The sequence below is a fragment of the Oncorhynchus masou genome, chromosome 23 (assembly GCF_036934945.1).
Source record: "Oncorhynchus masou masou isolate Uvic2021 chromosome 23, UVic_Omas_1.1, whole genome shotgun sequence".
Classification (NCBI taxonomy): Eukaryota; Metazoa; Chordata; class Actinopteri; order Salmoniformes; family Salmonidae; genus Oncorhynchus; species Oncorhynchus masou.
In genome coordinates this window covers 61,559,475-61,576,497 of record NC_088234.1, presented here as the reverse complement: position 1 = coordinate 61,576,497, position 17,023 = coordinate 61,559,475, and the positions used below count along the sequence as shown (strand labels likewise).

At 44.5% G+C, this 17,023-nt stretch overlaps 1 protein-coding gene and 1 long non-coding RNA gene across 3 annotated transcripts in view; one reads left to right on the top strand and one right to left on the bottom strand.

Annotated features, from left to right (window-relative positions):
* Positions 1–25: 25 nt before the first annotated feature.
* On the bottom strand, positions 26–12,949 carry hif1an (hypoxia inducible factor 1 subunit alpha inhibitor). Of its 2 annotated transcripts, none has more exons than XM_064932758.1 (8): positions 12,504–12,949; positions 9,644–9,894; positions 8,442–8,590; positions 4,744–4,889; positions 4,409–4,515; positions 4,086–4,149; positions 3,689–3,799; positions 26–2,681 (listed from the first exon to the last, which is right to left on the bottom strand). In XM_064932758.1, exons 1-8 carry the CDS (start codon positions 12,690–12,692, stop codon positions 2,625–2,627), a joined length of 1,074 nt encoding a protein of 357 aa, XP_064788830.1. In that variant the 5' UTR covers positions 12,693–12,949; the 3' UTR covers positions 26–2,624. The 2 variants fall into 2 exon arrangements, with proteins under 2 accessions (XP_064788830.1, XP_064788831.1); XM_064932759.1 differs by lacking the exon at positions 12,504–12,949 and adding an exon at positions 10,321–10,877.
* LOC135511164 (uncharacterized) overlaps positions 11,862–17,023 on the top strand; it is a 31,240-nt gene continuing 26,078 nt past the window's right edge. The window contains exon 1 of the long non-coding RNA XR_010451219.1: positions 11,862–12,004. This is a non-coding gene — a long non-coding RNA (uncharacterized LOC135511164). The remainder of the gene's footprint in view (positions 12,005–17,023) is intronic.

The window sequence follows — 17,023 nt, the reverse complement described above, 5'->3', positions numbered from 1 at the left end:
GATGACTGATACAAGAACTCGATCAAAAAGTTTAAGATTTTATTACAAAGCCACTAGCACAACAATAGAACTCCTTGTTCAGCAGTCATTTTGAAATCAGTGCAAATTACATAGAGCAGACAAACTCAGAGCAGACAAACTCAAATCATACAAGTGCAGGAACCCAGAAAACTGTTTTGTATTTGTAAAATTCAAAAAAGCACAGCAAAGAGTTTTTAACCATGTTCAGGTTTTGCATTTAAAGCTACATAATGCAAAAATTAAATAAAAATATCATTGTTCTGGCTGTTTCTTGAGCCATGTCATAACCAAGCTAGGCACACAGGTAGGAGAAACAAATACACAGAAGAGAGCAATTTAACCTCAGACTTAACTATCAAATAATAATTCATTGAAGAACTAGTCTATTCATCAACAATATTGATATACTATCAACAATCAAGCATACACTCCCTTGACATTAACATTCTTAGAATATTAGCCTAAATATAAACAATACGATATGAACATTCCACTTGATGGACTTTAACATTCTTAGAATATTAGCCTAAATATAAACAATAAGATTCCGGTTGATGGATTCCATATTTGTTTTTGGAAAGCCAGGAGTACAATACATGCTGTTGGAAAAATGCTAATAATTATAATACACATGGCTAGAACATAGAAACTCCCCTAGAAATATTTTGTCAGTCACTGAAGGTGTAGGAATTGAACATGCAGCATTAGTATATTAGCCTAGTAGTTAAATCAGACGGAATGCTGTGTTCACCATTCACACAGCCGTGGTCAGTCTGGTTTAACTAGGCTATTAGTTTTAATAACAAATGAATATGATGCAGCTTAAAATGAAGTCAAACCAATGTCACACCAGGGCCTCCATACATACACCCTTCTGAACATCGTTTACATTAAGTAAACTAAAATTCCAACTCCACATTTTCCTCACAGAAAATCAGAGGAAAATTGAAATGACAGTTGTTGTCTTCCTGAATTGACCAAATTGAAATAGCCACAACCCTGTAAGGACACACCTGGTTTGGCACACAGCACTAGGACAGCCAATATGTGCTTTAAATAAGTCCTGTGCTCTAAACTGCACCTGTTGAAGTGAAGTCTTCACTAGAAACACTTGACAATGGCACAATAACAACCGGAATTCAACTGAACTCTACACACACACTTTGACATCCTTCCGAAGAGAATTGAGAAAAAACAGCAACAGTAGGGGAAGTGTAAGATTAGAGAGGCACACACGCATGAAAACCATCCACTTGGTACATTCTTGATACAAGTACTAAGAAATACTGTTGTAATAACTACAAGTAGAATATATTTTAAATTATATTGAATTTAAATGAATATAGGGTTAGTGTATTGTGTGACTGTTACCGGAGCAAAACATGACTGTTTTTTAGGACAGCGTTTCCCAAACTCGGTCCTGGGTGAACGTTTAGTTCTGTCCTAGCACAACACAGCTGATTCAAATAACCAACTCTTCATCAAGCTTTGATTATTTGAATCAGCTGTGTAGAGCTAGGGCAAAAACCAAAACTTGTACCCAGGGGGGCCCCAGGACTGAGTTTGGGAAACTTGTTTTAGGATGCATTTGAGTAGGAAAACTGGTGAGATATCTTCAATCATTCCACTGGAAGTATGTTGGGTGTAATATATTCTTATTTTACTGTCCAGCTGCAATTGAAATTAGTTTAAATACTTTTAAGCCCATCCTCATCAACTTAATTGTACCATGTATCATAACAGATTTACAACAACAAAAATAACACACCAACAGAAAATCAGTTATGCCTGAATGTACACAAAAACACACCATCAAAGAAAAAGTATGTCGGCTATAACACAGAAACACAGCTTACTGACCTCGTCAACAGAACAAGAATATGACTCATCTCTTTCGGGGTGCATGTGTCACAAATTCATTGAGAAGTTTGTCACAAAATAAGTAGGCCTACTTTAGTTACTACACAGCTATTCCCTATTTAATATTCAAGCTGCAGGTGTGTTGCTGTGGTTACAAACTGTAATGACAGGGGAACGGTTAAATAGACGAAGGAGGTATCTTGTTGGTTATGACTAACAACCACCCAACACACACACCTGTTTAGTGTTCAAGGTAGAAATTGCCCCCAAATACAGATCTAGGATCAGATTTTCCCAATCCTATTGGGTGTGATGATAAAATGTCCAATATCTGACCCTGCATCAATGGTTAATTATGGGCAACTTCCACTTTGAGGGTGTTTGGGGGTTTATTCTTTGACATCTACAGCGGTTGCCTATCACTCCACTCCCTCTAAAATACCACAACTCTACATTGTGTAGTTGACACAGTTCATCCCTCTCTGACAGCACACTGCATGTGGGTCTCCATGGCTGGTCCGTTGTCCACTATTGTCTTCCCACTGGTAGCTGAAGTTGTGATGATTATGGCTCCCAGACAATCAAAACAGTCAAAATGGCTGATTGGCCAAGTCACTGCGAGCTTAACAGTCCGAATGCACAAACACGTGTCTGCACACACATGCTCACCTACAAACACACAATCAGGCCTGGGCAAACTCACTCACACAAATACACACACAGACAGTTCTGAGGCAGTAGCTCTAGCTGAATCCCTGGTCATATCGGCCTTTAATCATCATGTTCAATAAAGGGCCAACCTACAGAACAGAAAGCACATTGATGCATTAAAATACAATCGCACTAAAACAAGTCCATTGTTGAAAACCATATTAGGGCCTACTACTAGGTGAGATACTATAGCTTTGTTTCACTGAGTGTCCTGTCCTCTAGTCTTTGTGCTGTACCACACATCCCTCTTCTTCCATTCACTCTGTGCTAAATCAGGTAGACCATAAATATTCACAGTAATTGGGTTGCTATCAGGGTCAGCGTTTCGGAGCCGTAAGGATTCCGGGCATGGCAAGCTTTCTGCACTATTCCTACAGGACCAACTAAATACGGAGCCGCCAAATGGAATGTCAATCATCTGATGTCATGTTCTAGTTATGGAACCAGCCAGAATCTTCCTCTCAATGGAATCTCATTGGGATCTCAGAGCTGTGAAATGTCATTTGATGTTCTAGAAAAAATGTGATTTAGTCTTGTTCTAGTTCTGGAACTAGTGAGTCTATGGGATCTTTGGCAGCCTGTCCGTCGTGCCCGGATATGACACCATGTCCGTCGTGCCCGGATATGACACCATGTCCGTCGTGCCCGGATATGACACCATGTCCGTCGTGCCCGGATATGACACCATGTCCGTCGTGCCCGGATATGACACTATGTCCGTCGTGCCCGGATATGACACCATGTCCGTCGTGCCCGGATATGACACCATGTCCGTCGTGCCCGGATATGACACCATGTCCGTCGTGCCCGGATATGACATTTTGTCCGTCATGACAGATATGACATTATGTCTGTCATGACAGATATGCCTAAAGTAGCCAGTGCATACAAAAATAACAGGCTTTCTACAATGGGTTGGTCAAAACAAGCATTGTGATGGGTGGGCTTCGCCTCGTACCTACGACCGCAGCACAGCCGTGCTAAAAAAGTCCAAACCCACGGCCTCTCGTATAAAATTGCTTTAATTAACATACCAGACTAGATCTCCCATAAATAAATCCCATCAGAATATTCCTCATCTGTCCAGTTTCAGTACCTCGTGTGGGTCTCCCAGTGCCTCCCCCAGCATCTTCTCTATGTTTCTCATGATGGCCACCTTCTGATGAGCTCTCAGTGGGTACTCGATCCTCTTGGGCGTGGGCGCACCCTGGGGGAATAACAGATCATTTAGTGAGGACAGAAATATAACGTCCTCTAATACTACTTCTATGAGTAAGGGATGTATCAAGGTGATCCAAGCTAATTAAAAATGATAAAGAGAGCACAGTGAGAAATGTATCTTTCAATGCAAAGATATTCAATTCATTTCACCAATATTTTGACCGTAATGGTGCCTTCTTTAGGGTGCCACAACATTAGTTGACATGAATGCAGTAAAGATGATACTGATATGGTGATATATTTTGGCATATATCAGTGAGCACATACAGTACCTTGTACCAGAAGTTGACAGTGATGGTCACTCCACCACTCAACAGGGACTCAATGTGGTGCCACCTGAATTAGCCATGAAACGAAAACAGAGCAGACTTATCAGATCATGTACAATGTCACCAACAGGTCAAACTGACCAGTCTGGTTCCACAATGCCACAGTGTTGACATTTCAGCGACAGAATCCTCAGTCAGAAAACAGCATCAAAATCAGTCTATTTTCAGACTCGGTACAGAACGACTCTTACCAATACACACTGTACTGTACATGGGATCCCACCACACACATAATACTAGGTAGAACAGTGTAAAGCAGCTCCTACCAGTACATAGGGATGTAGAGAACATCTCCCGGGCCCACCACAGTCTCATAGCCCGACACATTCTTGAAGTTGGGAAACCTCTCATAGTCAGGGTTCTCAAAGTCAACCTACAAATGGCAAAAGCAAACTTGCTATTAGTAAGACTAATTAAAAACAAACAGATACAGTTGAGAAACAGAAAATCCACTGCATATCAAATCAAACACCGGTTTCTAAAGGGACCACAATGGAAATGTGTTTTCCTTGATGTGTTATCCTCTATGATTGCATTGCATCCACGTCTGGTTGATTGGTTTAAAATGGTCAAATAAATGACATCAGAAAGTAGGTTTTACCTGGCTCTGTCTGTCACAGGGGTGGTGAACAGGGAAGGGATAGAGACACTCAAACTGGTCGGGAGGGAACAGGATGCACCTCTTGTAACCTTTGATTTGTGCAAAGAAGTTCTGCTGCTCGTCGTAATGGGCTGGCGTCACGTTGCCTACAAACATTGAGCAGATCACAGGATTACCTGTCTGTCTCTGGAGGAGCAATGCCCTTAAGCTAATTTCAGTTGAAATTAAGGTGAGTGGATTTCTTTCTTAATGCCCTTTCCACAAGGCCTTTGATTGCACATTGAGACAGTGTAGTTCACTCATTCCATCAGCGATATATGGCACCCACATTGTAGATATACTGTATATCATTTCCTTGTCTAATAGGACTAGGGAAATCACCTGCTAGCCATGGTCCCCATGCCTAAAAGCCACAGGGTCCCTTCCTTACCAGGGTTCTCCCCAAAGAATTTAAAAGCGGCGCTGATTTTGTACCTTTAAAAAAGCAACTATTTGTTGTAATTTATGGACCTGGACTGCCGGAAAACGCAAAATTCTCTGAGTCCGAAGGGGGGCACTGAACCCTTCCAGGCCTCCCATCCCCAGCAGAACCAACCTTGTTAAAACATCCTGGGGAAAACCCTGCTTAACCTTCATTCCTATAAACCCCTTACCCTCCATGCCTATAGGCCAGGGCTCGGTCTCTCACCCTCCATGCCTATAGGCCAGGGCTAGGTCTCTCACCCTCCATGCCTATAGGCCAGGGCTCGGTCTCTCACCCTCCATGCCTATAGGCCAGGGCTAGGTCTCTCACCCTCCATGCCTATAGGCCAGGGCTCGGTCTCTCACCCTCCATGCCTATAGGCCAGGGCTAGGTCTCTCACCCTCCATGCCTATAGGCCAGGGCTCGGTCTCTCACCCTCCATGCCTATAGGCCAGGGCTAGGTCTCTCACCCTCCATGCCTATAGGCCAGGGCTCGGTCTCTCACCCTCCATGCCTATAGGCCAGGGCTAGGTCTCTCACCCTCCATGCCTATAGGCCAGGGCTAGGTCTCTCACCCTCCATGCCTATAGGCCAGGGCTAGGTCTCTCACCCTCCATGCCTATAGGCCAGGGCTAGGTCTCTCACATTCCATGCCTATAGGCCAGGGCTAGGTCTCTCACCCTCCATGCCTATAGGCCAGGGCTCGGTCTCTCACCCTCCATGCCTATAGGCCAGGGCTCGGTCTCTCACCCTCCATGCCTATAGGCCAGGGCTCGGTCTCTCACCCTCCATGCCTATAGGCCAGGGCTAGGTCTCTCACCCTCCATGCCTATAGGCCAGGGCTAGGTCTCTCACCCTCCATGCCTATAGGCCAGGGCTAGGTCTCTCACCCTCCATGCCTATAGGCCAGGGCTCGGTCTCTCACCCTCCATGCCTATAGGCCAGGGCTCGGTCTCTCACCCTCCATGCCTATAGGCCAGGGCTCGGTCTCTCACCCTCCATGCCTATAGGCCAGGGCTCGGTCTCTCACCCTCCATGCCTATAGGCCAGGGCTAGGTCTCTCACCCTCCATGCCTATAGGCCAGGGCTAGGTCTCTCACCCTCCATGCCTATAGGCCAGGGCTAGGTCTCTCACCCTCCATGCCTATAGGCCAGGGCTAGGTCTCTCACCCTCCATGCCTATAGGCCAGGGCTAGGTCTCTCACCCTCCATGCCTATAGGCCAGGGCTAGGTCTCTCACCCTCCATGCCTATAGGCCAGGGCTAGGTCTCTCACCCTCCATGCCTATAGGCCAGGGCTAGGTCTCTCACCCTCCATGCCTATAGGCCAGGGCTAGGTCTCTCACCCTCCATGCCTATAGGCCAGGGCTAGGTCTCTCACCCTCCATGCCTATAGGCCAGGGCTAGGTCTCTCACCCTCCATGCCTATAGGCCAGGGCTAGGTCTCTCACCCTCCATGCCTATAGGCCAGGGCTAGGTCTCTCACCCTCCATGCCTATAGGCCAGGGCTAGGTCTCTCACCCTCCATGCCTATAGGCCAGGGCTAGGTCTCTCACCCTCCATGCCTATAGGCCAGGGCTAGGTCTCTCACCCTCCATGCCTATAGGCCAGGGCTAGGTCTCTCACCCTCCATGCCTATAGGCCAGGGCTAGGTCTCTCACCCTCCATGCCTAAAGGCCAGGGCTAGGTCTCTCACCCTCCATGCCTATAGGCCAGGGCTAGGTCTCTCACCCTCCATGCCTATAGGCCAGGGCTAGGTCTCTCACCCTCCATGCCTATAGGCCAGGGCTAGGTCTCTCACCCTCCATGCCTAAAGGCCAGGGCTAGGTCTCTCACCCTCCATGCCTATAGGCCAGGGCTAGGTCTCTCACCCTCCATGCCTAAAGGCCAGGGCTAGGTCTCTCACCCTCCATGCCTAAAGGCCAGGGCTAGGTCTCTCACCCTCCATGCCTATAGGCCAGGGCTAGGTCTCTCACCCTCCATGCCTATAGGCCAGGGCTAGGTCTCTCACCCTCCATGCCTATAGGCCAGGGCTAGGTCTCTCACCCTCCATGCCTATAGGCCAGGGCTAGGTCTCTCACCCTCCATGCCTATAGGCCAGGGCTAGGTCTCTCACCCTCCATGCCTATAGGCCAGGGCTAGGTCTCTCACCCTCCATGCCTATAGGCCAGGGCTAGGTCTCTCACCCTCCATGCCTATAGGCCAGGGCTAGGTCTCTCACCCTCCATGCCTATAGGCCAGGGCTAGGTCTCTCACCCTCCATGCCTATAGGCCAGGGCTAGGTCTCTCACCCTCCATGCCTATAGGCCAGGGCTAGGTCTCTCACCCTCCATGCCTATAGGCCAGGGCTAGGTCTCTCACCCTCCATGCCTATAGGCCAGGGCTAGGTCTCTCACCCTCCATGCCTATAGGCCAGGGCTAGGTCTCTCACCCTCCATGCCTATAGGCCAGGGCTAGGTCTCTCACCCTCCATGCCTAAAGGCCAGGGCTAGGTCTCTCACCCTCCATGCCTATAGGCCAGGGCTAGGTCTCTCACCCTCCATGCCTATAGGCCAGGGCTAGGTCTCTCACCCTCCATGCCTATAGGCCAGGGCTAGGTCTCTCACCCTCCATGCCTATAGGCCAGGGCTAGGTCTCTCACCCTCCATGCCTAAAGGCCAGGGCTAGGTCTCTCACCCTCCATGCCTATAGGCCAGGGCTAGGTCTCTCACCCTCCATGCCTATAGGCCAGGGCTAGGTCTCTCACCCTCCATGCCTATAGGCCAGGGCTAGGTCTCTCACCCTCCATGCCTAAAGGCCAGTGCTAGGTCTCTCACCCTCCATGCCTATAGGCCAGGGCTAGGTCTCTCACCCTCCATGCCTAAAGGCCAGTGCTAGGTCTCTCACCCTCCATGCCTATAGGCCAGGGCTAGGTCTCTCACCCTCCATGCCTAAAGGCCAGTGCTAGGTCTCTCACCCTCCATGCCTATAGGCCAGGGCTAGGTCTCTCACCCTCCATGCCTAAAGGCCAGTGCTAGGTCTCTCACCCTCCATGCCTATAGGCCAGGGTTAGGTCTCTCACCCTCCATGCCTAAAGGCCAGGGCTAGGTCTCTCACCCTCCATGCCTATAGGCCAGGGCTAGGTCTCTCACCCTCCATGCCTATCGGCCAGGGCTAGGTCTCTCACCCTCCATGCCTATAGGCCAGGGCTAGGTCTCTCACCCTCCATGCCTATAGGCCAGGGCTAGGTCTCTTACCCTCCATGCCTATGAGCAGCAGGTTGGAGGTGAGCTGGCCCCAGTTCCTCTTGCTCTGCTGCTTGGTGATCCAGTTCCAGTTGAAACCCAGGAAGTCCACCACGATCTTCCTGCCCACTGTGTCATTCAGTGTCTGCTGCAGGTACACCCTGGGAGGATGAACAGAATAGAATTAGACCAACTGATGAGACGGAAATGGATATTCTGCTTTGCACATATTTTGGAAGGAGCACAGCCACAGAGGGAGCTGCAGTACAGTGATCCTGGAGCTAGTTGGAGCAGAATGTGGATAGAGACACAAAGGATAAGACTGTCCTGCATGACACTCTGTCATTAACACAGTCCAAAGAAGGGGTAATGCAGTACCTGTAGAGTCAACTACTGATAAAAGCAAAAGGGTTGGAACTGTAGTGAATATGCTGCTTTAAGCCCAGTGGTTAACACAGATATACAGAGGAATGAAGAGAAATGCAATTGAATAGGGACAGTTGCAATGCAATTCCAGAGTTTGCACTTATCAGGAGTCAAGTGTACTCAGCAAGTGTACAAGCATCCGGAAATGAAAGCTTGTCTTGCCAATATAATATGTTCAACTCGGCTCAGTAGAAAGCATTCCTTGCCAAACCACAAAGAATGATTTCAATTAGAAAACAGTAATGCCATGCAACAAACGTTGTACAAAACCACCACTATGTGACAGAAAACGTAATTTAACTGATCAAATCTACAGTACATGGACACAAGCAGCAAGCATTAGTTCTAAGGAAGGGGCTCAGTGTAGTAAGTGATATGTGTGTGCGTGTGTCTCTCTCTCTCAGGCCAAGCAACTCAGTCAGGTGAGAGTGGTACAAAATGTTCCCAAGATGCCTTATAAATGCTTAGTCATTCTCGACAGCTAGCTATTTCAGTTCCTGCATTAGATTTAATTTGACTCACTCAACATTTTACTTTGGTCTAAAGAGCAATGCCCGGCACTCCTGCAACACAAACACCTAGACTGGATAGCATTTAATCTGATTCTGTCCATATTATACATGTTTTGTGACTCAAATAAGAGAAGTTGTATATTACCTTCACTCATATTAAGCACTGATAAAATGTCCCTAAGGACCTAACTCTCCTGCAGCAGGTCAGCAGATCAAACAGCAGATCACCCTCCCTCGGATAATGGTTTAATATAGCCATTTACACAAAAACATTACCTCTCATCTCCTCCCTCTTCCTGCGTTTTATGCATTTTCTCCACAAAATCCGAGAATTTCATGTCTATCCGTCGAGACTTGGGTACAAAGTTCTCAAAGTTGGCCATTTTCTTCTCGTCATAGTAGAGGAATTTGTGGTTTTCCGCGATGTACACAGAGAAGTCCCCGTTTCCAATGTTCTCCTGCAGGTACGGGATGTCCCACTGGAGAGCCGGATACACTAGATTGGTGTCTGTTAAAACCACCGGTTGCTGGAAACCCCCCCCCCCAAAAAAGGAAGATTTGTTAGATTAGAAAAAGACGGCATATACTCTGATATTTTTATTCCTTATAATATAGGACTGAAGCAAGCAACAATTTTCATTAAGTTATACAAAAAGTATTACACTTTTTTAAACATAATTTGTTAACATGTTTTCCTAATAGTGATAGGCCAAACGTTATATGCATTAAATATCATAAACTGGGTGGTTCGAGCCCTGAATGCTGATTGGCTGACAGTCGTGGTATACCAGACCATAAAATATCAATATACTATCTAATCAGTTTTCCTTTGACGCATTGAATAGTTAGGCTATAGCCAGAACAAATTAAATGCATGGGGAATTCATCAATATGCAATAGCTTTTAATACATTACACATATTATCCTTAGGCACGTAGCAAAGAAAGGCACACCTGTCTCTGGCGAATAGGAAGAGCCTGCATTAGCCATGTGTATCAACAACACTGCGGTTCGCTGGCAAGCAGAGCGATTGATGGTCCCATTGGACACAAGTGGCAAGTGCTACGTGACTACTGGAACGTAGGCTGTGTTGCACATGCGCGCTGTGCAGCTGCACTGTATTTCATTAGCGAAGCTCGTACAGCAAAGACCGCAAGCAGGGCGGAAGCAAGAGGTATAATATACTGAGTGAATTATGAATAGGATACGGAAGCTCAATTTCAACAGACTATGTTGTTTGACTTTTAACTTGGGTAAATAAGACGCTATTCAACTAATTTCATGTCAACAGCAAATTGTTGGTCTACTCTGTTCAGTACTCTACTTTTTACCGCGCGGGTACTCTACTGTTTATCGCGCGGTAAATCTGAATTATCCAGCTCATTCACCTAGTCAACATTGATGTGTCTGGTAAAACTCGATCCCTCCTCTCCTCCATCATCTCTTTCCCTCTCCCACCTGAGTTCACTGGGAGTTCACCACAGATCATAATTGTGGAACCACAACCATTCTATGTCCCCCCCCCCATTTTTATTTATTTATTATACATTTACATTTAAGTTATTTAGCAGACGCTCTTATCCAGAGCGACTTACAAATTATAAAACAAATCTATATTTGAAACACGCAGTCAACTGCTCGTATAAACATAGCTGAATAAAGACCAAGGAATAAAACCTGTGATTTGCATGCAGAAAAAGTGTATTTTTCAGATGGATCCCTCAGCACACAACAGTTATGCCTAGCTAGACTCATGTATGGAACATATAACTGATATTCACTACAGTTCACTTATGTTAACAGTCTCAGAGTTACACTGTAATAGCCTAGATATCCCATATGCATCCATAGTACCATACCTGCTGCCAGCATGCCACATATTAACAGCCAGCATTGATCTTCCAGGCTGTAGCCTAATCTCTGGCGTTGTATAATCATATTTCAAAGAAAGGCACATCAATGGATGCGAAAGACAGTCATATGAGAAATACTGATTTATTTAGTGGTACGTGCATTTTAGTGTTATAACAGGGTGTGACTGTTGCATTCCTCTGATGTAGGCCAAGTTAGAGATCAACCAGTCAACGTCATATCAGATGTAGTAAATGCAGACTGACTTTTGGAGAGAAGCATTCAAGAGGAGGCATGACATGTTTTCTTATTGAACATAAAGCAAAGGAGGTGGCACGTGTATACTGAGAGGACCACTGCTAACAAGGGGTCCAGATTACCTGGTTACAAATAGTATCAGACAGGAGAAGAAGAAAAAATCTGCTTCATCGGCTACCTATAAGAAAATAAGATGGTAGGCCAGATGTGTGTTACCAGCAAACGGATTATCTGCACTGCAGACTGCCATGCCATGCAGACTTGTCAAGTCCAGTCTTCTTTGGCCTTGGTTTTGGGGACCAAGGGGTTGTAACCTAGGCTACAGCCAAGCTTGTGTTCCAATCCAGTGTCAAAAACACATGTTTCACCTAGTAATCAAGCCCTGCCATGCTACATTGGAACTGCACACCCTACGAAGGACCACAGGACCAGGTTGGAAGAACACTGGACTTGTCCACTATCAACCAGACCAAGTAGGGTCTCTCTTGCATGAGATTTGATTCATGCAGAACAAGCCTGGATGAACAGGTGAAATTGAAAAAAAATTGAACCACTGTCGAAATCGTGTTCGCTGGCTTGCCAGCAGCTGATTCAGTTGAGAGAACATTGGCTGTCTTACTAACAACATACAGGATACAAGCAGGTGGTGTGTGCAGGACAACATACTTGTTGATTAACGTTATTTGACAAAGTAGCAGCTAGCCATATAGCCATCGTTAGCTAGTTATTTTTGTTTCTCACCAAATCCCTCTTACCCTTGACCTGCACATTGATCTGGTACTGGTACTGTATATTATAGCTCCATTCTTGTATATTTTATTCCTCGTGTTACTATTTTTAATTGTTCGTATTGTTTTTTAACTGCATCGTTGGGAAGAGCGAGCAAGCAAGCATTGCACGGTAAAGTATACACCCGTTGTATTATGCGCATTTGACAAATACAATTGGGTTACTTAATTTGAGCTATCTGTCAAACTTGAACAAAAACATGACAGCAAATTAATTGTCATGTCAACTGTCACTTTACCTCGTTGTTTATGAGCATCTCAGCTCTAGGATCCGTGTGAGAGAGTCTGGGTATCGGTCTGGTCTGGAAAGGATACTTTCGAAGTTGAGAGTCGTTCCAGATAGGGCTGTGGACCTCCGGCTCCGAGAATGATGCGGCACCGCCTTCGCTCGCCGTTGGATCATTCTCGACCACTGTTGCCGCTGCCATGCCCGTGTACCGAACCCAAGCCAAGATTGCCCCTCGCTCGCTGTCAAAAGATGTTCTCTTGACTCGAGATACTGACACCTCTTCTTTAGGACTTATGCTACGTGTTTGCTCACAACATTGCCATGCATAAATTGTCTGTTTCTTTCCCGATGCAATACATTAAACACCGAGCCGACAAGCTTCCAAAGCTCAGTGTTTGCTAGCACCAGCCAAATGTGTAAATAACCATTGACCACTGAGGTATAATAAGAACGGCAGTGACAGGCAAAAAAACAAACGACGAAAATGTATTTGGAAGGGAATACCAAGCGAGGTGTAGTACCCAGAATGAGAGTACAGCGACATCTAGTGTACTGAATGACTAACTGCTATAGAGCAACTTCACACACATCCATCAGATGGCGTCAGAGTACTGCTATTTGATTAGAACGAAAACTGTCAGAAAAATAAGATTTTCCTCAGGTTTCTGACATCACAGTGTATAAAAACAATTCCAAATTACACTCACTTGAAATCTTGAAATGAGAGACACCCATAGAATATAGGATTCTGAGTTGAAATTTGGTGCAAATAACATACATTTTATGTATCTTTGCTCATCTCTCTGTATGTGTGTGTATGCAGGGTTGGATGGATTACATAAAAAATGTAATCAGTTACTGATTACAGATTACGTGACAATAAAAGTCATTATTAACATAATTCATTGGATTACTTGTATTTGAAGGATTACTTTTGGATTACTTCCTTGGTTTGTCAGCATTTCTGCCTCCTCAGTTTATGCTGTACACCAATCAGTTCCCTCTCCAAAGAGAAATTAAATTATACTGTATGTCATCCCAGTGCTTTGGAAGTGAACAGGGTGATGCTATATAATGAAAAATGTCCTTTAGACACAAAGAACCTGATGAAATGTGGGATGATTGAGGTCTCAGTAAATGCGGGTCTAAGTTTTGGTTACAAAATTATTCTGTCGAAAGCAAATTTGGCATCAGATTTCAAATAGATTAGAACAGAATTTCCACTGAAAGGTGACTTCCAAGATGGCTGGATTACTCAGCACAGCACAGCACAACTATTTTATTATGTTTTAGGCAAACACTTCTAGCACACATCCTGATTAGATTGAGTAATCAAATATGTAGTCAGTTGTTGATGGTAACTTTACAGTGCATTCGGAAAGTATTCAGACCCCTTGACTTTTTTCACATTTTGTTACGTTACAGCCTTATTCTAAAATGGATTAAAATACAAATTCTCCTCATCAATCTACATAATAGCACATAATGACAAATAAAAAACATGTTTTTAGAATTTTTTGCAAATGTATTTAAATGAAAAACAGAAATACATTATTTACATAAGAGTTCAGACCCTTTGCTATGAGACTCTAAATTGAGCTCAGGTGCATCCTGCTTCCATTGATCAACCTTGAGATGTTTATACAACTTAATTGGAGTCCACCTGTGGTAATTTCAATTTATTGGACATGATTTGGAAAGGCACACACCTGTCTATATAATCTAGTTAAGGTCCCACACTTGACAGTGCATGTCAGAGAAAAAAACCAAGCCATGAGGTCGAAGGAATTGTCTGTAGAGCCGCCGAGACAGGATTGTGTCGAGGCACAGATCTGGGGAAGGGTACCAAAACATTTCTGCAGCATTGAAGGTACCCAAGAACACAGTGGCCTCCATCATTCTTAAATGGAAGAAGTTTGGTACCACCAAGACTCTTCCTAGAGCTGGCCACCTGGCCAAACTGAACAATCAGGGGAGAAGGGCCTTAGTCAGGGAGGTGACCAAGAACCCGATGGTCACTCTGACAGAGCTCTAAAGTTCCTCTGGGGAGATGGGAGAACCTTCCAGGAGGACAACCATTTCTGCAGCACTCCACCAATCAGTGGCCGGACAGAAGCCACTCCTCAGTAAAAGACACATGGCAGCCCGCTTGGAGTTTGCCAAAAGGCACCTAAAGGACTCTCAGACCATGAGATATAAGATTATCTGGTCTGATGAAACCAAGATTGAACTTTTTGGCCTGAATACCAAGTCTCACGTCTGGAGGAAACCTGGCACCATCCATACGGTGAAACATGGTGGTGGCAGCATCATACTGTGGGGATATTTTTCAGCTGCAGTGACGAGACTCGTCAGGATCAAGGGAAAGATGAATGAAGCAAATTATAGGGAGATCCTTGATGAAAACCTGCTCCAGAGCACTCAGGACCTCAGACTGGGGCGAAGATTCACCTTCCAACACGACAACAACTCTAAGCACACAGCAAGGACAACATAGGAGTGTCTGCGGGACAAGTCTCTGAATGTCTTTGAGTTGCCCAGCCAGAGCTCGGACTTGAATCTGATCGAACATCTCTGGAGAGACTTGAAAATAGCTGTGCAGCAATGCTCCCCATCCAACCTGACAGAGCTTGAGAAGATCTGCAAAGAAAAATGGGAGAAACTTCCCAAATACAGGTGTGCCAAGCTTGTAGCGTCATACCCAATAAGACTCAAGGCTGTAGTCACTGCCAAAGGTGCGTCAACAAAGTACTGAGTAAAGTGTCTGAATACTTATGTAAACGTCATATTTCAGTTTTTTTATTTTTAATACATTTGCGAAAATGTCTAAAAACCTGTTGTTGCTTTGTCATTATGGGGTATTGTGTGTAGATTGATGAGAAGAAAAACAACTTAATCCATTTTAGAATAAGGCTGTAACGTAACAAATTCTGGAGAAAGTCCAGGGGTCTGAATGCTTTTCGAATGCACTGTATTAATAATGTAACTGTAATCTGATTACACATTTTTTCAAGAGGAATCTGGGATGATTACAGTTACTTTATTTTTGTAATATGATTTTTATTATTAATACCTGTTACATGTAATAAGTTACTACCCAACCCTGTGTGTGTGTGTGTATACTGTATATGTGTGTACGCAAGTGCATGCGTGACGTCTGTACAGGAGTGCGTGTCTACGTGAGTCTGTCCATGCATTTGTCCGCATGTGTGTTAGGTGGAGGGGATAGACAAATACTTTTGAAATGGTCTGTCAATATTTAAACATTGGTTACAGTACCCTCTTACTTCATTGACCCCTTGGTAAACTCTATGGTCACACTTTGAAGATAGCATTCTATTTGTATTGCACACCATTGACTTTGCTCAGTCGTCTGACCAGCTGATCAAGGCTATGTTTCTTTACTTTGTCTGTGTAACTTTGGCCAGTTTCTGTGCCTTTTATTTCAACCACCTTTGAGGAGGGGGCCTTTAATAATTATTTTGCCATAAATACCACGTGATGTTTTATACTGTAAAACGTACAGTTTCAGTCTCAAAGTTTATTCGCCACATGCACAGGATACAACAGGTGTAAAACATTACAGTGACATTCTTACCTTGAGAGCTCTTTCCAACATGGCAGTGATAATAACTAGTTTGATAATAATAGAAAATAGAATAAAAAATAAAAGGCTGAATAAAAACCACACAAGACCTACAATGAGAGTTAAAGAAACAAGAATGCAAGTATTGTATTTACAGGTCAGTGCCAGTAACTAATTCAATGTGCAGCGGTACTGGCGTGGTGTGAGGTGGGTTTATACATAAAAAGTGTCTGGTAATAAGATATACAGTAACTAATTCAATGTGCAGGGGTACTGGGGTGGTTTGAGGTGGGTTTATACATAAAATAGTGTCTGGTAATAAGATATACAGTAACTAATTCAATGTGCAGGGGTACTGGGGTGGTTTGAGGTGGGTTTATACATAAAATAGTGTCTGGTAATAAGATATACAGTAACTAATTCAATGTGCAGGGGTACTGGGGTGGTGTGAGGTGGGTTTATACATAAAAAGTGTCTGGTAATAAGATATACAGTAACTAATTCAATGTGCAGGGGTACTGGGGTGGTTTGAGGTGGGTTTATACATAAAATAGTGTCTGGTAATAAGATATACAGTAACTAATTCAATGTGCAGGGGTACTGGGGTGGTGTGAGGTGGGTTTACACATAAAAAGTGTCTGGTAATAAGATATACAGTAACTAATTCAATGTGCAGGGGTACTGGGGTGGTGTGAGGTGGGTTTATACATAAAAAAGTGTCTGGTAATAAGATATACAGTAACTAATTCAATGTGCAGGGGTACTGGTGTGGTTTGAGGTGGGTTTATACATAAAATGTGTCTGGTAATAAGATATACAGTAACTAATTCAATGTGCAGGGGTACTGGTGTGGTTTGAGGTGGGTTTATACATAAAAAAGTGTCCGGTATTAAGATATACAGTAACTAATTCAATGTGCAGGGGTACTGGGGTGGTTTGAGGTG

What these genes read in the sequence shown, in the direction of transcription:
- hif1an (XM_064932758.1), bottom strand. Translation starts at nt 12,692, where the DNA reads ATGGCAGCGGCAACAGTGGTCGAGAATGATCCAACGGCGAGCGAAGGC. An exon ending in AGATGCTCATAAACAACGAG is followed by an intron (nt 9,895 to 12,503) that starts GTAAAGTGACAG and finishes GGGGGTTTCCAG; the next exon opens with CAACCGGTGGTTTTAACAGA. An exon ending in CTGTCAACTTCTGGTACAAG is followed by an intron (nt 3,800 to 4,085) that starts GTACTGTATGTG and finishes TTATTCCCCCAG; the next exon opens with GGTGCGCCCACGCCCAAGAG.